Below are 25,402 nucleotides of genomic sequence, written 5' to 3' on the forward strand. Positions count from 1 at the left end.
CCGCGCCGCAGCCCACGATGGCTTTAACAAGCCCGTTTTCCCTGCGTGCTTCCCGCGGGCCGGCGTGCAGCCCCCCCAGCGCTCCAGGGCAAGGGCAGCCGGTGGCACGGGCGGCGATGCCCCTCGGGCCGGGCCGCAGCGGGACGGCTCTGCCGTGCGGGGCTCGGGGCGGGCGGCGCTGGGCGCTGCGCACCGCATCGCATGGCATGGCCCACGGCGGGGGCGCGGGGCGGAGCCGGGGCCCGGGGCGGGGGGCTGCGCCCTGCACGGGATTGGCGCCGGGCGGCGTGATGCCACGTCCGGCGGGGGAAGCCCTGCCTCGCTCGGGAGCCTCCCCCGCCGCCCGGCTCGGCGCGCAGGTGGAGCGGTGCCGGGGCGCGCACGGACCGAGCCGCCGAGCCCAGCGCAGCCGAGCCGAGGCGCGCCGCGGGAGCAGCCCCGCTCCGCTCCCCGCTCCGCTCCCCGCTCCCTGCCCCGCCCGGCCGCGCCGCAGCCGGCAGCATCGCGGCGGGACTGCCCGGGGATGCAGCCGCGCTAAGAACAAAAGCTCTCTGCGCGGTCACGCTCCGGGGCGTTAAAGCGGCCCGACCCGGCCAAACTTGGATCTCTGCCCTCTCCGCCGAGCCGCCGCGGCGTCTGGATCGAACTCCCCGGCGCCTTCCCCGCACGGCGCGGGCAGCGGCAGCGCCCGAGCCCCGGGGTTCCCCCGCCGCCCTCGCCCGCCGTCCCGCCGGGGCTGCCCGGGGAGAGGGGCCGCGCCCCGGACCCTTCCCGGCCGCCGCTCCCCGCCGCGGGACCTTGGCTTTGCCCTTCGCGCGGCAGGCGGCGGGGCCAGCGGACAAGGATGCGTTTCTTCCCGTGGGGATTTTGGCTGCTGTGTGTCGCCTCCGCCCCGGCTCGCGGTGACAGCGGCAGCAAGGCGAGGAGCTGCGCCGAAGTCCGGCAGCTGTATGGGGCCAAGGGCTTCAGCCTCAGCGGCGTGCCCCAGGCGGAGATCTCCGGTGAGTCCGGCGGAGCGCGGTGCGGAGGCGGCCGCGGGCGCGGGGGGTTTCCCGGCGGCGGCTCGGGGTGCGCTCCCGCCTGCCGCTGGAGTTTGTCTCGGGTCGTGGGCGGCGAGAAGTCGGAGCCGGGAGTTTCCCCCGAGCGCCGGGCACCCCTCGGAGCCGCTGCCTGGGCTGGGAAGGGGCTCTCCAGCGGCGGCGGTGCGAAGGGAGCTGTGAGAGGGGGTGGTCGCACCGAGGCTTCAGCGCTGGTTTGCTGGCTTTTTTTTCCCCCTCATTGTCTCGTTTCTTCAGCATTGAGTACAATCGAAGCGGTTTCAGGGATTTGGTTTGGAAATGGGAATAATCAGACTGTAACGAGTGTTGGAGCTGGAAGATGTCACAAGGTTATGAGAGAGAAGAATTGATTTATCTTCGGGGTTTTTTCCTGTTTTGGATGGGAAACAAATGGCATTTATCACTGATTAAAAATGAAGTAGGAGCAAAATGCCCCTGTGTCAAGCTTGTAAAGCACAGAGGAAACATGGGTAACCTACGTTAGAATGTGTCCTCTTGCCTTCATTCCGGGTTTGGACAAATCTTGGCTGGTTTCCTCTTTGCAGAAAACCACCAAAGAATATTCAGCGGGTTGCTGGGGTGGGGGAATTTTCTTTTTCTCCAAAAGCTTGAGGGAAAAATGCTGAGGTGTGGTTTGCTTTGGAAATTCTCATGCGAGTTTTGGTACATCAACTTGTGACCCATACCGAAGAGCTTTCTCCTCACTTGTGGGAGCTTCCTCCTTCAGACAAAGCAAGCATACGTGCTAAAGCCAACCCACAGGGACATCCCAGTAAAACTGCTGTTAGTACTTCACATCTAAGCTACAGAATGTCTTCTGGTGAATATTTCATTATGTAGTTTTCCAGGGAAACCAATTCATTCTCCGACCCATGAATGAAAAAGGCTGAACCGTACACCTAAACGTGGACAAATTAACACTGTCTTTGTCAGGTTGCAACCAGCAGCACGTTTCCAGAACGAAATGAGCAGTTCTTGAGGTTAAACAGTGGGGAACTTCAAAGTCATTTGAACATCACTATGGATAGAATCAGAATTCAGCTGAGCAAGAAAGTGGCTTTTTAGAAATTTGCATCTAATGATTACAGGGGTGAACCCCTCAGCAGTCACGTTGTGAGTGGAAACTTCTTGGAAGACTGAATGTGTGTGAATGCTCGTGGAGGTGGCTGCAGGGTTGTTGTGGGGATGGAACTACAGGGGCCGTCACTCGGGAGCCCAGGAGCCGCCGTGGCGATCCTCACGGGGTAGCGGCGAGTAAAACGTCTTGTGCCTACAAATAGTTGAGGCTCAAAGAGTGACAGAGGACACAAAGAGTTGTGGGACCTTTGTTTCCTCCTGTTTGTTGCTCTGAGTGTGTACACTGACAGTCTTTAAGCAAGTGTAGTTAGAATTGTAGTATCCAACCGGGCGTCTCTGGTGGGTGCTGTAAACAGGGAAACTAGAGAGAAATGCTGTTAAACTTGAGAAGCAATGTAAAGCAGCACATAAACCTGCTGCTGTTCAGTGAGAGGACAAGGGGTAATGGATAAAGCTGGAACACAGCAAGTTCCACTGAAACATAAGGAGAAAGTCCCTTGGGGCTGAGGTGAGGGAGCCCTGGCCCAGGCTGCCCAGGGAGGATGTGGAGGCTCCTTCTCAGGAGGTTCCCAACCCCACCTGGACACGTTCCTGTGCCCCCTGATCTAGGTGGATCTGCTCAGGAGGGGGTTGGACTGGATGATTTCTAGAGATCCCTTCCAACCTTACTGTGATTCTGTGATTATTAGTCCAATATTTAAAACAGCTAATGGGCTTAATGATTCTGATTGGTAACGATCACATATGCCTTGTGACTTTAGTGCCCTTGTCTGGGGCTGTAGTACTTACACAACACAGTTAAAATGTTAATGTACGTTAACACTAACCTTGCAAACATCCCTAATAAAGTACAGTGTTGTCAATCACAGAATCTCAAGGGCTGGAAGGGACCTGGAAAGCTCATCCAGAGCAACCCCCTTGCCAGAGCAGGACCACTTAGTAGGTCACACAGGAGCTCGCCCAGGTGGGTTTTGAATGGCAGCCCCTGCCAGTGCTCTCTTAGTGTATTGTGTATGCTTTTTAGCAGCTGTGCATGTTAGTGCAGAAGTTCATGTCAGTTCTCTCTCCAGAAAGAAGAGTCTCGAGGCCCTCCTGCAGTATCCCCATGTGGAGTAAGACTGTTGAGTTTGTAATTCCCCATTTCGTTGAAATACTCATCATGTGAGGCTGGTTTCAACAGCATGAGCTCAGATTGCTGATCAGGGGGTTGTCACCTACATGGAGCCTTGTCAGGTCACACCTGACTGACACCTGAAAATGAGTAGGCATCAACATACAACAGCTTTTGGCTAAGTTAAGAAATGCTGATGAAGACGGTTCAGTGGCAACTCCAGTTGGACCTGTGCTGAGGTTTCTTGGTGGTGGCCTGCTCTCTCTGGTCAGAGAGGTTCAAGAGCTGCTCCAAAGAACCACGTTGTTGTCTTATTTCTGAGCCCTCCAGAGGCAAAAGCCCTTCACCTTCTCCCTCTCCAAGGGGATCTTTCTGCTGCTCTTTCCATTGCTTGCCCTGAAGCAAAGAGGAGAAGTCATTTCTTAGCCCCAGGGCCTCGTCCCTGAGGCAGTGCCGCCATGCCAGCCTCACCTTGCTCCTCTCTCCTTTGAACTGGCTCCCAGTGCCGCTCAGGGTGTGTTACTGTCACACCAGGAGCCAAACCACATGCCTCTTGCACTTGACTTCAGACCGAGTTTAGTAGGCTCCCATGATGCAGGTTCTGACTCAGGCTGTGTTTGTGTTGGTTTTAGAAGACTTACTGCATGCTTTACACCTTCTAATCTGTGTTCTTTGTTACGATCTAAGAGGATTATGAGTAATGTAAAGTCTCCCCAGCTCACCAGAAGGTAGTCCCTGCTTATGACCGTAGAGATCGCTCAGAGAAGCAGTCACACAGTTATTAGCTGGCTAATAGATAAACATCTGATTCAGGGATAGACTCTTGGCTTACCAGATTTCTCATGAACCACCTAGACGGGGTTCCTAGCGTTTTGCTCGTGTTGTACGATGCCTTTAACACGATTAAGCACTTTAAATGTGCTGGGTGCTGTTATTAAGTGTGTTTAGGGAACATCTTACATCTCGCTACTTTGAAGTCAATGGCAAAGCTCCCAAACATGAAAGAAGAGTCTGCTCATGTTAGTAATCCTGACAGGCAGGCCAGAGTCTCAGGTAAAGATCAGCCTAGAAGAAAGTTTCTAATGCTGGGGGAAACTCTCCCTACTCCTTGGGTTTGGGGAGGTTATGATACTTGCTTCTGTAAGGCTTCCTAACTAGAAGAAAGTTTTCCTGTGTGTGGGAGCGTTCTTGCTCCCTGGCTGAGTAACCTGCACCCCCTTTCTGTGACAGCTACAGAACAGGGGAAAACAGTTGGAGAGCTTCTAGTTCTTCTGTTTCCTCTCAGGTTTTCTGGAGGTAGCAAGCCTCAGTTCCTACTGTCTCACATCTTTGCTACCCAGACACCATCATCCAGTGGTGGGTCCTCTCCTCTGGTGACTGAGGCCAAGAGTTGACGTGCTGTTGGAAGTGCTCTTGGTGTACTCAGTGCCTGTGCTAAGGACCCATCTTCTTGGGTTCTCAGTGTAGAAGAGAGTGAGCCTACAGCAGAAAATGCTGCACTTGGGGGCAGCTTTCTCTGCTGAGCTGATGGAGTGGCTTAGGATGAGTGATGTTGGTTGGGTGAGTGCTCCCCAGTGCCTTCACCTAAGGTAGTTCTCTCACGTCCTGGAGAAGACTTGAGAGCCGTGATTTGACGTTAATGTGCTTGGCCTTTGCTTGCTGTTTGGGCTGGGCTTTTGCTTTGTTTTGTTTATTCCTGAGATTAGTTCTTCCTTGGCTCACTGCTAGATTGAGCTTGTTGACACAGGCAATGGGTGCAACAGCAAAGGAGAAGGACACAGAAAAAGCCACCTGGACATTGCCAGGCTGTGCTGCTGCCCATCCTGTCACATATCCCACTCACGCACATCCCCAGGTCCTTAGCTGAAAGAAATCAGAACATTTTTATCTCTTTTAATATCCTGGTCTTTTTAGGCTGCATAGTTTGGTTTTGTCATGAAAACATTGTCAAGTGGATGTGGTAGAGCCATTCAGAGGAGTGTTGGCTAAGCAGAGAACAGGTCAGGCTACAGGATGGGACTTGACGAGGCTCTTGGGTTGTGAAGAGAGTAATGAAACCCAACATTGGAGGGCACTGAACTTCTGGCAGTGGTACTACAAAAGGCATAAGCACAAAGATGGGCAAACCTGCATCTGTGGTATGGAAAAGAAAATCCCCAGTCCCAAGGGCACGTGTCTTACCCCTTCATTGAAAGGGGATGCTCGCTCCAGCACTTTTGGAGGCGATTGTGATATTTGTGTTGTAGTTACTCAAGTCACACAGGATTTCTCAAGGTTAGCTGCTCTGTGGTGAACTCCTGAATGCAATATCAACCCCTTTACACCAATGAATTTGCTAGAGGTGAATCAGAAGGACCTTGATAGCCTTCTTGCTTCAGAGTGCTATTTCTGAGGAGGCAAAACCCAGGGAATTGTGTCTTTTCCCTCCATCTGCTGTATTGATGTCAATGTTAGAATGCCCGAATTGTGCATCTCCATTCTTTCTTAACTCAATACACCCCCAGAGGTGTCCCCACGTTACGCTTCGGGGCTGGTTTCTTCCATGGTGGCCGCAGCGCTCGCGCACACAAAATCTGGGGCGAAAAAGGGCATTTTTGGAGCCAAATGGGCGCCCCCTGGCGGTCAGAGGCGGCGCGGCGCTTTGTGGCGTTGACGCCGTTTTTGACGAGATGGAGCGTTCCTGTCGCTGCGACGCGGGTGACTAAGCTCTCTAATTATCCTTATCAGCAGCGTCTGACAGAGCTGTTGCAACAGCTTCTTTTGTTGGTGAAGCCAAAACCTGGTATTTTCTCTTCAAAACAATGTGCAGGCGCGTGCAGCTGGAGGCAGCCACCAACACCAAGGTGTGGAACCCCAGAGCTCCTTCTCCTGCTTCTGCCCTGGCAGTGCCCTGCTCTGTTTAGGAACACATGCCAGTCTCAGGGTGGGATGGGTTTGGTAGGAGACGTGGTGGCTTTTGGCAGGGACTGTGGAGCGGTTGTTTTAAGGCTCTGTTGCCTTCAGTACATTTGTCTTGCAGCAAGGGGACTGGGTAGATATATTCTCCTGGGGAGTTTCAGTAATTAAGTGTGTTTTGACTTAACCAAAGGTAAGGAGGGAGCTGCCAACTTGGGCATCAAAAATAGGTGTTTAGAGCCGTTCACTCACAGGTCACAACACTGATAACTGAAAACAGAGGCCACGAAGTACCTGCCCAGCAGCAGCAGCTGAGCACAGGCTCTGCACCCTCCCCACCCCTGTTTTTATCACAGCGTCAGTCGCATTAGGCATGGCATGGAAAGTGAAGGCAGGGTGAAAGCGTGACCCCAGCCTCAGGGAGCTGTTGGTCTGAGCAATAACCTGACCCTGCTGTCTGCAGTAGCCTCAGCAGTGTGTGGCTGGGGCCAGTGCTGCAGTTTTGGTGTCCTGGCAGCAGCTCGGGTGTTTCAGTTGCCTGTTTTGTGGCAGTGAGGAGCAGGGTGGGTGGGAGGGTGATTGGCAGGTGACACCGGTTTAGGGAGAACTTTTGCATCTGCTTTCAGTGTTCAGCTGGGAGTTTCAGGGAAGAAAACAAGGAAAGAGACATCTCAGTTCTGTGGAACTCCACAGGCTTCCTTGGGGGAAGCAGCTTTCATTTCGATTTGCTGCCCTGACCCCTGCTGAATGCAACACGTTTCTGTATATTGGGTTTCTTTGTCCCGTGAGGGGCTTTTGTGTAGCTGTAGCAGGCAAGGTGTGCTCACGGAGGGGACAGTGTGGAGCCAGTGTGCCGTGCCTGGGTACTGTTGGCTCTGCCTCACCTCTGTGACAGGGCATACATCACCTCCAAATGTGACTGTGAGGCAGTGAGCATGTGCCATAACAGCAGCCCTCACAGCAAGGTGTGTCCTTTGGGGCCCCCTGCCCTGCAGTGTCAAGCGTCCCAACGGAGTGCAGCCCGTTACATGGATGCCATCTGCAACACCTCAGTTCTAACTGCCTTGGATACCTGCAAAGGCCCTCCTGTATCCCCTTGACTGTTCTGTGCTGCAGCAGGCAGGTAGCAAACATGTAGGGTCATTTTTTCAGCTTTTCCCATGGAAGAGCATCTCCTTAGTCGAGCGTTAATTGGATGTGTTGCTGCTGGTTGCATGGCAGTAAAGCTGAGCAGGGCTCTTGACATTGACTTTCATCTGCCCCTTCTTTCTGTAAATCCTAAGCACGTCCCTCCTTGTTTCTGCCTGTGTAAGTTAGGTCAGAGTTGGACCATTTCTGTCAATGCTTTTTTGGGTACTTACTACCAGGCACAGCTGTGAGAAGGCAGGAGAGGTTCAGCAGACAGCTTGCTGGGGCAGACACATGACTTGCTTGAGGGATGGCCTGGAGGAAGTCTGGGCAATCTTTCCGGCTTTAAATCTCTCTGCAAAAGTCACATTCTCTCTTTTCTGGCTGTGGATCAAGGATTGGCAGTGTCTTCCTGACACTGCCCCATCATGATGGGGAGAGACCTAGGGAAGAGACACCCTAAAGCTTACAGGAACCCTCGTGGCAGTTTCTTGAAGATTAATCCATCATATTTTGTAGCGGCTTTGCCCAAGGTTCAGAGTTGCTGTAGCTGCCGTTGAATTCAGACATTTCCCCTCAAAGTTACAAAAAGAAATAAAATTCAAAACCCTCTGAAAGCACAAAATATCCTTTTCCATCCTTTTCCACCCTCTCCCCTCCCCTTACCACGAAGGGCAGGCTGCCCTCTCCTCTGATGTCTATATACCCTGACGCTTTCTTGCTTTGAAAATGTTATATCCCTGACAGGTGAAACCTGTCTTTAAGTAACATTTGATTCCCAGGGAATCAGGTTACCTCCATTGCCAGATTGTTCTGCAAGAAATAATGAAGCTTTAGACTGGAGACTTATTTGTGCTTGGCACTACTTGCTTGTCTATACGTGACGGTCAGTCAGTGCGAGCTGGGTCACTCACTTCTGCCTGGGGACGTGTTGCCATTGCACTTGGAGTTCTTCAGATGGAGAAAACTTCCTTCTTTTCCTTTGGGTTTGAATAAGCAGAGTGTGCTGTGACAGTTAATCACGATGCTCTTACTCTGAGTTTTAGAGAAGAAATGGAGCACAATTGTGTTGACTGTACAAAGGTTATAAAACTAATTTTGTTACATCTCTTTCGGATACGGTGCAGCATGAATCAAAAGTACAGAATCACCCAGCTGTTAGAAACTCCTGTGCTAGCAACATGAGTAAAACACTTCTTTTTTTCCTTTGCTTTTAAATTGCCCTGCATTCTTCTGAAGTAGTAAAAAAAGAGAAGGAAACAGCCACATAAAAAGTTTGACCGTGGTTTCGGGGAGTAATGTGATAGTGCTTATGCAGATAGTCAATCTTTTCTATGACTAAAATGCAAATAGTCTATGACAAATAGTTTTGGCTTGCAAAAAATTGGTATTTTATAGGATTGTAAAACTATACTGTATAATTTAGTTGGAGTGTTTCCACTAGTTTCCCCCAAGTCTCTTGCCTTTTAGCTGGAGCAGACAAGCACAGTTCTAAAATACAGAGATTTTAAGGATTTTAGAAATGCTCCTGGTTATAAATTTTGTTTGTAAATGAAAATACAATAAAAGCACTGTCAGAAATTAGCTTTCCATTTATTAAAATCCAGCTAGAAAGAGGCTACTTGAGCCTCTTCTGCTCTTGGTCCACGTTGCTGCAGTGAAGTTTGCAGCAATTTGGTTGTGCGATTGGTCCTGAAGCGAGGGCCAAGCATAGCGTGGAGTGAGCTTCAGAGGCAAAGCAGAGCTGCTGTATTAGTGCCTCTTGTCTATTCCTGCCATCCCCCTGAATAAACTGAATGGTGGAAATGGAGTGCTGTAATTATCACAGAGGTCTAGGCCTCAGTCCCCATCTGAATGCAGATTTTCACCATGAAGTGGGAAAAGCCACTTCACTTTGCTCTTTTCAGCATTTTCCTCTACCATAAACACTACCTCAGAGTGTACATCAGAGCTTGAATAACTCATGGCAAGTTTGGTTTATTAAACTCCAGTCCCTAGATGTAAGTGTGCCTTAATAGACAGCAGTGGTCTTCTCCCCTGATGCAGTTGCTAGCTGTGCACAGCTGCATGAGCTTAAAACAGTTGTATAACCAGTTCAGATTTTACAAACATCTGTTTGGCTTTGTGACAGAATACCAAACAAGCCCTGCAAAAAAAGCCCCTCTCATTCCCCTTTCATTTGTGGGAGGTCTCCCAGAGGCTTCCATGTCGAGGGAGAAGGAGGCTGGTATTTTTTATTAGAGAGGCTCTCTAAGGCCAAACCATAGCTAGAGACTCATCTGCTGTGAATTTGAGGAAGGGCTGCACAATAGTGGGAACCCGTGGGTAGAAGTCCTGTGGACTCAGCCACAGGCTCCCCGGGGCCTGTCTGATGGTGGTTGGATGCAGCAATGTCCCAACTGCTTGTGCTTTGGGGGAGTTGGTGTGGAGGAGAAATTGGGAAGCGCCTGGGGAGGTGAGAGGAGCGTTTCAGTTTGCACTGTATCTGCCATTAGCATGTTCCCTAAATAAACTTAAGCCCAGATGAGCAAAAAGTGAGGTGATGTTCCATAAACACGTGCATAGTCTCTGTAACGTGTCAGGTAGTGGAATCCCTGCACAGAGGGCAAGAGTAGAGAAACTCCTTTGTTCTTCATGACCCCACGGACCTGGGGTCAGTGATCAAACTCTACATTATGTCTTCCCAGCTGAGTTTGCCTGTTTGTCCTCTTCTTTATGCTTTGCATGAAGTTGATTTGGAACAGTGTTGTCTGGCCTCGCTGTGTCTTGGGAAGTTGTATTGGACTTTATGGTAAACAATAAATTATCTCCACTACCCATTGGCATTAAGGGCAGAGAAAGAATGGGTATGGGAAGCATGGCTTAAGTTATCCTGTGTGCTTGAGTTTATATGAGGTGATAATACGTGATACCACTTATTAGACACATTCATGCAAGGTGGTCAAAACGGTCTTAAATGAGTAGGTTTGGGGTTAGGTGTGGGAAGGCAAAGCAGAGTGCTATAAATTGCTCCTTAGATTAGGTTTACTTGGCAAGTGTTTTGCTTCACTAGTTGCAATGTACGAGAAGTGAGCTGAATCATGTCAGAAGAGGTAACTGATGTCCAGTCTCAGGTGCACTGATGGCCTGCTCTTTGCTTCTCTCTCCATGGAGTGTCACAGCCACTCCTTGTTGAGCTGATTATTGCTCCTACAGCTACCTGAAAGGAGGTCGTAGTGAGGTGTGTGTCAGTCCCTTTTCTCAGGTACCAAGTGATAGGATGGGAGGAAATGACCTCAAGTTGATCCAGTGGAGGTTTAGATTGGATATTAGGAAAGAAATCTTCCCTGAAAGGGTTGTATGGCATTGGAAGGGGCTGCCCAGGGAAGTGGTGGAATCACCATCTGTGGAGGGGTTTAAAAGACACGTAGATGTGGCACTGAGGGACATGGCTTACTGCTGGACGTGGCTGTCCTGGGTTAATGGTTGGATCTGATCATCTTGAAGGTCTTTTCCAACCAAAATGATTCTATGACTTGTGACAGGTCTGTTCTGTGCCCAAAATACCATCTTTTGCAGGAGCATGGTGGATATATTGCTGGGCTTGCGATGGGTGAGGACATTGTCTGGCCATGTGCCCTGTGTTCACACACTCTTGTCATGCCACTAAGTCATTTATTTGGTATGATGTGATACCTGTACATCCATGTGACACGCACCTTTGCTCTCTCAGTGTGTAAGGAATCACTGGAAAGGCTTGAAATGCATCCATAAATGGAGGATCACATAAGTCCTGTGAACTGAAGCCCAGTACAAAGCCAGGGCTCTCTTGCTCTACTCTCAGTGTTGGTGTAAAGGTGATGTTGGCATCCAGACGATGTTGTGTTTGCAAGGGATGAAGCATACAACTATGTCTTTTTCCAAAGCTGACTTCTGCTGTTGGAAATAACTCTATAAGAGGGGTTATGGATTACTGCCAAGAAACTGGAAGCAGCTCATGGGGTTTATAGATTTTTTACATGTGTTTGTGTGTGTCTGTATGTGCAATGGTAGCTCCAGAAAGGGAATTTTGACATGCAGCTCTTGAGCCCATGCTCTGGAAGATGTAGACTGGACCTCTGGAGGAGGGGATGTGGCCTGTTTTGAGCCTGGCTCTTCCTGATGCTGCTGGTTCCGTCCCAGTTGTGGACAGACTGCTGCCACAGGTGCCTGCTTGTGCCACTGTCCCCGTGGGATGAGATTTTCCAGCCTGAGCTCATATGTGCAGCAACATCCTGAGTTGAAGGTGAGCAGTTACAGAGAGCTGTGCTTGTTTCTGACACACAACTGGTCTGGCCCATCCTGGACAGCAGCATGGAGGACAGCTTGTTTCTCCTTATCCCCATGTGCTGTGCCCTTCAGTTGTGAGATCACTTCAAGCCCCAAACGTCTCCATGCCATGCAGATGCTTTTCACGTCTGGATGGCTGCCTGTGGCTGAGTGGACTGATTTTGCAGCTCTCTAGGACAGTATGTTCAGGGGAAACCTAAACAAATGTTGGTGGCACTTTTGCAGAACTAATTAAAATGAAATTTTCATCCCTAAATGTTCCTAGGTGCCAGCAGTTATAAATAAGCAAAGCTTGAGCTGTGACTTTGCTCTTGTGAAAATAAACAGGGGAGGAAATACTTTCTGACACAAGGCACATTTCAGTTGTAAACCAGGGAAGAAAGCCACTGTGTTTAAAGGCAGTATCATTTCTCCCACTATCCTGGATCAGCTGTCTGGGGGCTTGAGTTTTGTCTTAATAAGAAACACTGCTGCTACTGTTTGTGTTGCACTGAAGCAATCTCCTGTCACAGTCATAAATTATTTTTCAGTGTTACCAGTGCCAGGGCTTAGGACTGAAATTCCTAAATACATCTGCTGATGTGTATGTATCCAGCAACACAGTGTCTTGTGTCAACCTGTTATCACTGATAACACTTTGAGTTGCATCACTCAGGCTGATCTGGTTGTCTTTTTTTGTCAGCTAGAGAAAAGAGTGACGTGAAATGCCCCTTTCCAGTATCCTTTATGGGAACAGCAGTTGCTCTCCAAGCCTGGTGTGCCAGCATGTGCTGAGACCCCTGCAGCAGCACACATCCAGAAGTGGTGGCAAAACCAGTGTTCCTGTGTTGTTTTGCAAGCTGAGGGATGCAGGACCCGTGTAGTTATAATGGCTACCATAATTTATTAAAGACAATTAACTATTGACATGCTTTATTAAATAGTGTGGAGTGCCTTATACAGCATCTGGAGCATGATGTCCAACTTTGGGCCACCCCATAAAGGAAGGATATGGCTGTAGTGGAACAAGTCTGGCACAGGCCACCAAGATGGTTAAGCTGCTAGAGTACATGATGTGAAACTAGGATTGCTCAGCACTCAGAAGTAAAGTCTAGGAAAAAAGCAAGCTAGTGGAGATCTCATTGCTGTCTCCAATTACTTAATGGGTGGGGACAGAGAAAAGGGAGGTATTGAGTGCATGTGGGCAGGCTGGGAGGTGGTGGGCACAAGTTGGAACTGGGGAAATTCTTACTTCATACATGGAAAGACTTCTTCAGTGTGATTGAACACTGGAACAGGAGCCCAGAGGGATGGTGGGACTTCCATCTCCATCCTTGAAGAATCTCAGAGTTTGAGTGAGGGCAAGGCCCTGGGGCACCTGCTCTAGTTGGTCCTGCCTTCAGCAAGGGGTTGGACTAGATGGCTCCAGAAGACCTTTCAGCTTAAATCAGTCTGTGATTTTGTGTAAAAGCTGAATTGTGCCAGACACAGACAAATGAGGTGTATGTGTAAGTAGAACTGAGAGCAGCTCTGCAGAGAGAGACCTGGGAGTGCTGTTTGATAACAAGCTAACCATGAGCAGCAATGTGCCCTCGTGGACAGGAGGCCAATGGCAGCCTGGGGGCATCAAGAAGAGTGTGGGCAGCAGGTCAAGGGAGGTTCTGCTGCCCCTCTACTCTGCCCTGGTGAGGCCTCATCTGGAGTCCTGTGTCCAGTTCTGGGCTCCTCAGCTCAAGAGGGAACTGCTGCAGAGAGGCCAGTGCAGGGACACCAAGATGATCAGGGGACTGGAGCATCTTCCTTATGAGGAAAGGCTGTGGGACCTGGGGCTGTTTAGTCTGGAGGAGACTGAGGGGGGATCTCATTAATACTTACAAGTATTTGAAAAGTGGATGTCAAGTTTAACTACACAAACTACTTTTTTTCTCTAGTGTCCAGTGAGAGGACATGGGGTGATGGACAAAAGCTGGAATGCAAAAAGTTCCACTTAAACTTAAGGAAAAACTCCTTTACTGTAAGGCTGAGAGAGGCCTGGCCCAGGCTGCCCAGGGAGGGTGTGGAGGCTCCTTCCTTGGAGCTCTTCAACACCCACCTGGACACGTTCCTGTACAACTTCATCTAGGTAGACCTGCTTGAGCAGCAAAGTTGGACTGGATGATCTTTTAAAGATCCCTTCCAACCCCTACCATTCTGTGACTGGTGAAATCCCCCCACTACTGCCACCAAATGTTTGTATTTTTGAACTTATGTATTGGTTTCTGTAATATGACAGCTAGTGGAATCAAAGAGGAGAAGCAATGTTCTCCTACATGAGTAAAAACCTGTGCTGGTACTCCAGAGATCTGAGTTGAGTTTTCTGCTCTGGCACATGTGTGTGGCATGACCTTGAGCAAGTTGCTTAATCCATCTGTATCTTCAATCCCCATCTGTGCATTACTGTCTTTAAATTATAATATCCTGGGTTTGCAATTTGTCTTTAAAGTCTTGGAGTACAAAGTCTCACTATTTCCTTATATTTCACTATATAGTACTTAGCACAATGGGACCATCCATCTTCATCACTCCTGTGATACATGAATAATAAACAGTAACAGCATAATTTAGGGCCACATTCTGTCTCTGTTCTCCTGATGTATAAAGATGGGAGGGAGTTTGTTGATTAAAATGCTGTGCTGTTCAGCCTAACGAAGATACATGGGCCTCACTGAACAGATCTTTACGAGCCTGTTGTTGGCTCTTTTGGTTTGTTGGCTTTTTATTTTGTTTCATCATTACTCATTGATTGCAGGTATCTAAACAATTTGCTTGGCAGATCAGGGAATAATAAATTCCTTTAATCTGTATCAGTTTCGGTTTAGTTATTGTTAACTCATTGCTTAGTGTTTGTTTCAACTCTGCTCACTGTGCAGTGGAAAACACAGAGGCAGAACTGGATTCTCTGGTTCTTTTGAAGGTACAAACCAAACTTGCAGAGTCACAGAGCATTTAACTCTAGGTTAGGCTGATGGTTAGCAGTAGGTGTATCCTTGCAGCTTGAGTATAGGTTGACATGATTTCAGTTGGTTCCATGCCTGGTTTTACACACATTACATTTGTTGCTTTATTTTTAGACTGAGTTCAGAAGCTGGTGACTGGTATTCAGACAGCTATTTTCATCTTGGTTGTAAGACAGTGTTTAATAAAAGCATATTACAGGCATAATTATTACAGACAGGCTTCACATTTGTGACTATGGTAATGCTTACTGAGTTAAACTACTCCTTGCAAAGTTTAATAGCAAAGGTGTTCAGGCCTTCCCATTTCAGCTTACAGCCAGGGGAAGAAATACTTCATTCACTCAGGGGTGCTGTGGTCTCTAGTGCCATGGGAGGGTGTTTGGAGATTACCCATTCCTCTCATTTCTTCACCATGTTGTGCAGCTTCTGGGGCAGTGGTGGTGCTGAGGAGGCTGTTACCAACCCTACCCAGGTCAGGGTCAGCCCCATCCCTTCACTTTCATGTCAGCAACTCACTTTAGCCCCTAAAGCCAACATCCACCGTGTCACATATACAGCAAACTCAAATACTCCAGGATCTTTTTAAACACCTTGGTTATGTGTGTTAAGTTTCCTTCCTAAGACTGAGGAAAGCCAGACACCAGAAGTTAGAGGAGCCTCATGTACCAGGGAGGGGAGCAGAACATGTGGAGTCAGTCTAAAAATGAACAGCAGATCGTTCATCTGTTGCTGCCTGCTCCTCCACCCTGGCATGCTGGCTTTGTGCATGCCTCCCTCAGTTCTGCAGCTATTCACACAGCAATCTGAAGTAGTAAAAATACTGCCAAGACTTTCCCCTTATCACCAAGCTGAGACTCTAGAGCAGACCATGAAGCTTGCAAGCACAGTTGCCCTTGGTAGAAATGCAGCTTCCCCATCAGGATATTACCAGCTTTTTCAGCTAGGATGAAGTCAAGAGAAGAAGGATTTCAATGAGAAACCATTCGGGATGGCTTCTGAGAGTTTGGCAACATGTCATGGAAAGGTTGAAATGTTTATTATGGGCTTGCTACTGTATTCTGCTCAGTCATCAGCAGAAGGGAGTTCATACTGTCTGACCATTCTCAGCACAAATGCAATGCACTTTCTGGCAAAGCAAACAAGTGAAGAGATCCCAGGTGCCCTAGAATACAAAGCTGCAGCTCTGGAGATATTTTTGCCACTCCTGGGGAAAGAGTTGTTCTTTGCACAGTGTCCCCCACAAAAGCCCCTTTAATATGAATGCCATTACCCACATTTGTTGAAAGAGAAAACGACACTTGCCAAATTCGCCACTCACAGTTGTGTTTCTGTCAGCTTTGGCAGTTACATGGCTTCTGGCAACACTAATGAAGGCAATCTGCTTTTAATTTCAAATCCTCCCTGAAGAAAAAAACCCAAATAGCTGGCAGCTGAAGGATTCAGCAGTGTCCTTGTGTGAAACTTCTTTTTCCTTCTTTTTCTATGGTTTGCTTTAGCCAAGGAGAAACTGTTAATTAAAAAATATTCCTAAAGTAGCCAAATATGCAGGAATGTACTTGGGCAACTTCTGCCTGTACCAGTTCTGCAGTAAATCACTCCTTTGTTTTCATTTGATGAGCAATTCTAATTAACCAAATAAAAATACTGCTTACCTTGCACTTAACTCAGCATGTTTGCTGCTTCTCATATGATTGAGGGACTGAGGATGGCAGGTTTTGTTTTAGGTGCCTTTGGATTCAGCAAGGATGAGGTGGTCAAGCAACACAAGGGAGGGATAATGCCCAGAGGAGAATTTTGCCAGTGGAGCAGTTCCTGCTGGTTGGGACAGACAGATAGGGAGCACTAAAGGAGGCTGCAGGCTCTCCCAAAAGCCTTGCCTTGGCTCTGTGCCTCCCATGAACACAGGGGAGACACACAGAAGAAGACTGCATGGCAGGAGTTCAGAGGATCTGCAGGCAGGAGAGCTACACCATTGTGCCTTTCTCTACTGCACAGAGCTTAGGACATCTTTGGAGCTGTAGAAATCTGGGGGTTGGGCAGGAGGTGTCAGAAGACTTCTTAGCAAGTATAAAGTGATCAGACTGCCTGCTCAACAGCTGTGGTGATCCAAGTACAGGATTTGCACAGGTCCCATTTGACAAAGCAGTGTCAGCTGCAGCCTGTCTGCCAGCATCTGGCACCATAGAAATGATTTCATCTTTTGTTGGGGGGTTGTTTTGCATCGTTTCATTTTATTTTCTAAAAGCACATAAAGCTAGGAAACTGTCTCTAGCTTTAGGAGAACCAAAATACAATCTACTGCAGAGCTGTCTTGAGCTATTCCATAACTAGAGTAAGCACTTGCAGAGCCAAATGATGAAAACATCTTGCACTTTATTGGATTGCAGTGGCTTCTTCAGAATTGCATTTCATAGGTGCAGGGAGGGGTGATTTGGTTTGTTTCACAAATACTTCACAATGATTTGAAACCTACTTGTCTCTCTTTTCATCACAAATGAAAGGTGGCTAAAGCTGTTAGGCCTGTAGCTTATTACTCCTTCACACTAACCCTTGTTTTGAAAGGGATGGGGAGCTAATGAAAGTGCTCATTCAACCTGAGGCAGAGTATCACTAGCTTTTGCTGTAATATAAGGAACTATTATAAGCCAATAGCTGGAGCAATTTTTTCTGCCCAAGGTTTGGATGTCCAGCGAGAGTCCTGACTGCTCTTGGGGGTGGTGGAGAAGCAGCTGGTGCAAAGGGCTGCAGCTACAGCAGTCTTTGAACAGCTGAAAAGCTGAGCACAGCGTTCCAGGGCTGCACAGGCAGTGTGGTTTGCTCGACAGCACTGACTCCACGCTCGATGGGCTTTAAGGCTTTATCAGAGGGACGAAATTCCAGTCTCATTGCCTCCTCCAGAAGGATTTATCCTGGAATTTTGAAACCCAACCTCCTGCACCATCCCTAAATTTAAATCTGTAGCTTCAGACTGAAGGCAGAACCATATGTCAGTGAAACAGGGGGGGCACAGTCATCCTCTATGTATTTATCATCTACTGTTGCATTGGGAGTTTGCTGTAGAGACAGGAGCCAGAAGAGGAACCAGCCTGGCAAGAGGCATTGTACAAGATGTGCACTTGGGCTACAGGTGTGCTGCCTTGTTAAGGGGCATAGAATCTCAGAAGGGTTTGGGTTGGAAGGGACCATAAACATCATCCAGTTCCAAACCCACTACTATGATCAGGGGCACCTTCCACTAGATCAGGTCGAATGCAATTAGTCTCTTCTGAAACTGGTGAACCACCACTGGGTTGGTATCTAAAGGTCACCTGAGGTAACCCAAAAGCCCTGTCCTGTTCTGTGGAAGTGCCATGGTCATGTTTTTCAGAAGCAGCCATGGCCTGAAGCCTTGTTACACAGAGAAAGTCACTTAAACAGAAAGCTGAGCACCCCAGCAGAGCCTTCTCGAGACTGCAGGCCAGTTGCATGTTCTCTGGTGACCTTGGGGAGGGGGCAAATATAATCTAACAGATGGAGAAACTGCATTCTTGTGATTAGTGGGTGATGGACTCCTCCTAAGCAGAGAAAGTCTGTTCTTTTAATTAATTAGCTGTTTAAATATGTTTGTGCAGTAGCATGCTTAACTAATGTGCAGTTACTATGAATACACATACAAATGGTAGTAATGGGTGCAGATGGCTGTAATTACCCACATGGGTTCCTGCAGGAATCACACATGGAACACAGCGAGCTGGCAGAAAAATTGACATCTATTGGGTGACTCATTTTGGGTGACTCATTTTGCTCCCCTCGTTGTGTGTGAGTGGGCATGACCATTCTCTGTACATCCAGCTTCCCTAGGCTGTCCCAACCAAGCTAAGACAAGGCCTCAGATTTTAACACACAGAGAGCTCAAGCAAGGTGAATTATAGAATTGTTATGGCTGGAAAAGGCCTTTAAGAGCATCAAGTGCAGCCACTCACCTCACACTGCCAAGGCCATCACTAAACTAAACCGTATCCCTCAGCACCTCGTCTGTGTGCCTTTTGAACATCTCCAGGGATGGGGACTCCATCACCTCCCTGGGCAGCCCCTGCCAATGCTTCATAAACCTCCTGGTGAAAGAGTTCTTCCTAATGTCCAATCTCAACCTCCCCTGGCACAACCTGAGCCCATCTCCTCTTGTCCTGTCATTCATTGCTGGAGAGATTGGCCTTCACCTCACTACAGCCTCCTTTCAGGTAGTTATAGAGAGTGATCATGTCTCTTCTCAGTCTCTTCTTCTCCAGACTAAACACCCTCAGCTGCTCCTTATCACACTTGTGCTCCAGACCCCTCCCCAGCTTCGTTGCCCATCTCTGGACACACTCCAGCCCTTCAGTGTCCCTCTGGCAGTGAGTGGCCCAACACTGAACACAGCCCTCAAGCTGCAGCCTCACCAGTGCCCAGCACAGGGAGACAATCCCTGCCCTGGGCCTGCTGGACACACTTTTTCTGATCCAAGCCAAGATGCCATTGGCCTTCTTGGCCACCTGGGCACGCTGCTGTGAAGATGAGTGTGAAGTGAAGACTAGTCTACCTTAGGTTTTCTGTGCACTTCCCTGCACCCAGTGCTTTGGAGCACATATTTTGCCTGAAGAGGGTGCAGAAGCAGGGCTGTAGGGCTTCTGAGGATTTTGTATGCCAGTGTGGAGTATCTGGTTGGCCTTCAGATGGCAGCTGGTGCTTGCTCTCACGGCCAGACCCAGGAGTGATGTGACAGGGGCTTTGATGCTCTGCAGTCACCCTGTAGGAAAATAAGAAATGTCTGACCAGACACCTCGTGGTCTGTCTATGTCTGCAAGCTGGGTCTGATAGTGCTAGCAGAAGATGGTGTTTAGGACCAGAGTGTGGCTGTGGCACCTTTCTGAAGTTACTCACTTTGTACTCCCAAACACCTGCAGTTTCTGAAGGAGTATCAGGGGGTGTATCTCTGCCCAGTCCTTTACAGACCTTTTGTCCACAGATCTGTCTAATCTCTTTTCAAACTGTCTGGATATGGTCTCCTTCCAAAAACTCCCAAAGCAACAAGCTCCATCAGGTCACCTCCCACTATGTAAAGAAGCACTTTCTTTTGTCTTGTTTAAGCTGGCAAAGTGCTTGAGCTTGCGTGGCTGTTCTTCACTTGGATTGTCTGGCCAGATGTATCCATAAAAAGGCTTTCATTAATAAGCCCAAATCCTCAGAAGGATTTGGGGAAGTGGTCACACCTTCTTTTCCCTGGGGGGGTCTGCAGAGGAAGGGGACAACATCAGATAGCTGTAGTAGTGTGGCTTTAGAAAGGAAATTGAGCTGCTTGGAGTGACTTGAGGACCTGGGACATCTTTTTTTGGCAACAGGAGTGAATGCTGCCAAAACCTCTTTTTGCTTCCATGCTAAATATTGCTTGCTTGCCTGAACTGGATGATGGGCTCCCTGGTGACTGAGGAGCTACTTATCCATGAGACTGAGATCTTTTAGGAAATGGCAAAGACAATTTAGGGGAAGCGTGCGTCAGAAAGCATTTCTGGGATTGCTGAGCACTGCTCCAGGTAGAAGCACCATCTGCTCTGGGATGGCTCAGCACAGAGGAGAAAAAACTCTGGAAGCTGCTGTCACTCTGTGCACTGCAGATCCAGAGGGAACAGAAGACCAAGGGGAAGCTGCTGCCCTTCAGAGGCAGCTCAGCTCCAGCCCCTGGGGTGTGGTATGTGCATGTACCCTGCCTTGCAAACTGGTTTGGGCCAAAGAGCTCTGTGAGAATGAAAGACCTGTGGATAATTCATGTGTCTGCACCTCTTTGTGAGTGATGCCAATCTTTGCATCTGAGGGGACTGATGCTTTGCCTCCTAGGGTTAAAATCCTGAAGGTTCCTGATGGCAGTTAAAAAGCTGGGGGTACAAAGGGAAGTTTAGAGAGGCCTTGTAAGAGAAATTCGTGTTGGGGAGTGAATAAGCTGAAGTCTCTGTGCAGTGTAACAGAGAGCTGATCTCAGGCTGATGACTTTAACGTACTCAGTAGTGCAGAAAAGAACTGTAAGTACTTCCAAATCTTATGGCCATCCTTCCTTTCTACAGCAAAAGCCTCTCTCTTGTGATCATTTTTTTTCCAGGCTTTTTTGTCTTCCCCTTAGCAGTACAGGCCTTGTTAAATATTTACTTTTCAGCTAACGTTTTCCCTATCTGGTTAATTTGTTTTGGGACACTATTTCTTGGTTTTTTGAAGCCTGTTTTGTTAGGCTGCTGGGTAAAAACTTCCTTTTTTGACAGCCTTTTTACTCATTCTTTAAAGCCCCTCTTTGATGTGAGCTCAGAAACACAGATCTTATTCTTTTTATCGCTTTCCCTTGTCAGTTTAAGACCAGTTATGAGTACCACAAACTATTAAAACCAATCCAAGCTAACCTCTTCAGTGACATATTCAGGGCCTATCTCTTATTTTCAGCACTCTTTATAGAGGAGACTTTGGTTTGAGGAAACAGGAAAGGATGCTGCTTGGTAAAGAAAAAGGATTGCACCAGCTCAAAAGAACTGTTCTGTAACATCAGTCTGGAAAAAGGCAGAGCAGTGAGCTTAATATACCAACAAACTCACTATCCATGCTGTCAAGCCTATCTTGGATTTCTGTTTTCCACCCTGATGTAGTGGATCCTTTGGTGAGTTCCCTGAATTCATTCCTTCTTCAGCAAGAAGGAATAGTGGTCTGGCAGGTTAGTTTAGAAGGACATGGAGTTGGAAAGGACAGCTGGGTGGTGAGAAGCAGTCCTCATGCAGCCTAATGCGTGCAAGTCTGCTGAGCCACAGTCAGTGCTCAGCCTTCCGTATCTCAGCCCAGTGTGCAGATGAAGGGTGCTTATCATTGCATTCCCTGTCCTGCCCTGTTTCCCAGCTAGAGGGGACAGCTTGTTCTGTTTTGCTTCTCCCCCCACCCCACAAGTCCATTAGTTTAAAGACCTCTTTATTAAATTTGCTAGTCCTCTCCCAAATAATCCAGTGCCTTTACAGGAGAGATGAATCCCATCCCATCCTATCAAGCTGTAGTCCCCAAGGAAGGATCCACTGTCAAATTGCTGCCAAGGCTAATAGTGAGGAGATGGCAGGAGAGATGAAAAGCATCACTCGTGTCCCAGTGGTATGAAAAATGTTAGAAAAGTATCACAGAATCATTTCAGTTGGAAAAGACCTCATTGAGTCCAACCCCTCACCTCACACTGCCAAGCCCTCAGCACCTCAGCTCCACGGCTTTGCAATATCTCCAGGGATGGGGACTCCACCACTGCCCTGGGCAGCCCTTTCCAATGCTCAACAACCCTCTCAGTAAAAAAGTTCTTCCTAATATCCAACCTAAACCTCCCCTGACACAGCTTGAGCCCATTCCCTCTTGTCCTGTCATTCATTACTGAGAGTAGAGACCAACCCCCACCTCGCTACAGCTCCCCTTCAGGTAGTTGTAGAGAGTGCTCATGTCTCCTCTCAGTCTCTTCTCCAGGCTAAACATCCCCAGCTCCCTCAGCCATTTCTCATCACACTTCTTCTCCAGACCCCTCACCAGCTTCATTTACATCTCTGGCCATGTTCCAGCACCTCAGTGTCCTTGTAGTGAGGGGCCTGACACTGAACACAGTATTGGAGGTGCAGCCTGACCAGGGCCCAGTACAGGGGAGTCAGCCAGTGCCCTGGTCCTCCTGCAACACTATTTCTGATACAGGCCAGGATGCCTTCTTGGCCACTCCCCAAGCTTTTTATCTTCCTTAGTGAGGCAGCAACTTTACAGTTCCCCTAATGGTCCATCTCTGCCACTCCATGGGGCCAAACTGTACCCTGGTATAAACTAAGTGAGTTTTTATTGCTGGTCTGATGCAATAATGGTGCTGCTACTAGGGGGGTTTTTTTTGCACACACTGCCTGCCATCCTGGAGGCAAGTCTCTTCCTGGAGTGCAGTGTGCTGACAGCAACCCATCCCCACACCCTCCAGACAGCCCTGAGCCCCAGGGCTGTCCCAGCACAGCCACTTGCTTCCACTCTCCCCTTGGGCTTCTCCTTGTAATGCACCCATGAAACCTGCAGGCGCCAGTTATCCCATTCAGCTCAGCACAGGCCATCTGCAGTGGATCCTTGTCACAACAGGAGTCAGGTGAGAGTGGGAAAATTAAAGGGTTGTCAGCATCTGTAAACCTCTAAAACCAGTCTTTTGTCTGTCAGAAGCAGCCATGTCTGCACAGGTCCTGAAGCAATCTAACGGTGGAGGACAAGAGGGCTAAGTATGGCACTGGCAAAAGGAAACCAGCTATGGAAACGTGGATGTCTCCTTAAAAATGTTCTCACTTCTGCAGCCAGCTGTGACACGGTGGTGCAAGGGACTTCACTTTTTGGGAGGCAGAAAAGGGAAAAGAACCCATCACCACCTTCTGCTGTCTAGGTGAAATAATGTCACAAAGCCTTGTCTTCACCTTTTTCAATGCTGACACAATTCAAATAGTAAAAGAGGATTTTTTGTTTCCCAATATGTAATTATTTTAAAGTTTGGGGTTATTTTAGCTGGTGGTGTTCAGTTATCTGGTATTGCTCAGGGATCCCTGATGTGCTGGAACAAAAACTTGATTCTCTAGGAGTTTACTGCTCTGATGTGCTATAGTAGCTGTGAACAGCAGCAGCTGGGCTGGACTTGGCTGGTTCAGGGCTCTGGCAGGCCAAAATAGTTTCTTTTAGCTCTATCAGATTGAATTTCCCTGTATCCAGACTTTCAATAGGTGGGGTTTGTAGCTTTGCCCTCAGAAGATCTGCCAAGCTCTTTCGCTCCTGCCTTTTTCGTCTGAATTAACCATTTTCTTATGGGCAATTTCCTCATGTTCCTTTCCCACAGCTGCCTGACAGTCCTTCCCAGCCATCTGCAAAAGCTGCAGGCTTTGTTTGCAGCAACATAAATGTCTGAGTTACCAAATCCCATGGGACCCTTTATCCTTTCTACTGACAGAGGGGATACTTTCTAAGACCATTTCATCTCTGAGGCTGTATCATCCCCTGATGGCATCTAACACTTGCTGATGGTTTGCCCGTGGCGGCTTCTTCCTGCTTGGTTCCTGTGGCCAGATTTTGCAAAGCTCTTGGTACCCAACTCCTCGCAGTAGGAATGAGCCTCTCCAATCCAGGAGCATCACTGGATGAGGCCACAGAACTGGGAGCCACGAGACCAAGCAACTGACCCAAGTGCCATTGTCGGAGCTTTCCCCGGTGGCCCACGTTCCTCTCTCAGCTGTCGTTCTCAGCTGCTTGTGGACACAAACAGCTGCTGTTCTCTCAGCGTGGGTTTTGCTTTGTTTTGGTTCAATCTGTCCACTTCATTTACGTGCCCAAATTAGAGCTGAGCTCTTTGAAGATCTAACCACTTGTTTAGATCCTTATTGGAGCACTTTTGAAAGTCTGGTCCTTAGCCTCTCAAAATCTTTGATTATAAACTCACACCAGATTGGAGAGTGAGGTGTATCTGCATGGTTTTTCTCCCTCCTTCCTTGCATTTAGCTGAGCATCAGGATATCTGGCATTTGCTACATCAAAGGGCTTATCTATAATTCATAAAGGAAAGCTCTCTACTTTGTCCAATCTGGGAGTTAACGTCACCTTTCAAAAAGTACTTCTGAGATGCAACCTGATCCTAGATCCTCTGTTGAAGCTCTCGAGGCTATCTGTCACCACTGTAGCTTCTGCTTTCACTTTGTTTACATAAACACTAGCCTTTTGCAAAGAAACCAGAAGTCTAGACAAATTGGAGCTGCTTCCTGCGTGTCCAGATCACAGCTCACGGGGCTTCCCAAACCAGCCATCTGTCTGGGCTCTTCTCCTTTCAGCTCTAGCTCTGCAACATTTGGTAAGGCCCCACAAGGGCTACCCATGGTGCATAAGGACAGTCTGCAGAGACCTTTCGTCAGGATTGACAAGGTGAAAATCTGACTTGTCACACACAGAGGTCAGGGTTCTGAGTTTTATCGAGTTTAGTCATGAGGAAAGCATATGCACTGGTGGTTCTGGAGCCAGAAGTCTTCCTTCTGCAGGACAGACACACAGCCAGGAGTTTACAGCTTCCCTGGTAACTGAGCAGAGCACAATCTCAGTCTTCATGATTTTGTTATATCCTGGTAGATGCACATCTCTGTCAGCAGTCAAGGCTTATGCCAGGCTGGAGCTTTAGTGCTCAGAGCAAATGGGGAAAACCGACAGGCAACTGTGCTGAAACCTCAGGGCATCTCAGTGGCCAAGCAGCTGCTGCCAGCACGCAAAGGATATTAAGAGCAGGATTTCCAGACCCTCCTAATTTGCAGCCCCCTTGCCTCATTCTCTCCTTTGAGAAGCAGCATGTTCCTTAAAACCAAACTGTGTGTCAGTCACATAGAGGTAAGTCTCTCGTGTGACCTATCTGTAGCAAATCCAGGGCCACACTGGAGTCACAGCGCTGTGCCTGCTGCCAGAGAGACACAATGCACATCTAGGAACCTGCAAATCAACAAGGATCCTGTGTGTCTGACTCTGCTAGTGAAGCATCTTGTCAGCAGTATGTAGGAAACATCAGATGCTATTAACAAACACATGGACTGCTTCACACAAACAGACCATTTGAAGCCCAAGCTTTCTGTGTAGTCGGCGTTGGATTCAGCACGGGCTGCCCGAGTGTCTCTTGGAGCCTGACTTCACAGGGTTTGTGTGATGAACTTTGCTTGCTCAGGTGGGAAGGCATGTGTTTGTTTCTCAGCTCCTGCCAGGGACTAGGTGTTGAGGATCTGCCTGCGCTCAGGGCTGCTTTGATGAAGGTGGGTACTGGAAAGTGCTGGGATGTGACTTTTTGCTTGTGGAAGTGAGGA

At 48.5% G+C, this 25,402-nt stretch overlaps 1 protein-coding gene across 1 annotated transcript in view; it reads left to right on the forward strand.

Annotated features, from left to right (window-relative positions):
* Window positions 1-351: 351 nt before the first annotated feature.
* Window positions 352-25,402, forward strand: part of GPC1 (glypican 1) — a 216,993-nt gene continuing 191,942 nt past the window's right edge. The window contains exon 1 of the mRNA XM_062006030.1: window positions 352-1,001. Coding sequence (XP_061862014.1) covers window positions 845-1,001 — 157 coding nt within the window. The 5' untranslated portion in view covers window positions 352-844. The remainder of the gene's footprint in view (window positions 1,002-25,402) is intronic.

The sequence above is a fragment of the Colius striatus genome, chromosome 12 (assembly GCF_028858725.1).
Source record: "Colius striatus isolate bColStr4 chromosome 12, bColStr4.1.hap1, whole genome shotgun sequence".
Classification (NCBI taxonomy): domain Eukaryota; kingdom Metazoa; phylum Chordata; class Aves; order Coliiformes; family Coliidae; genus Colius; species Colius striatus.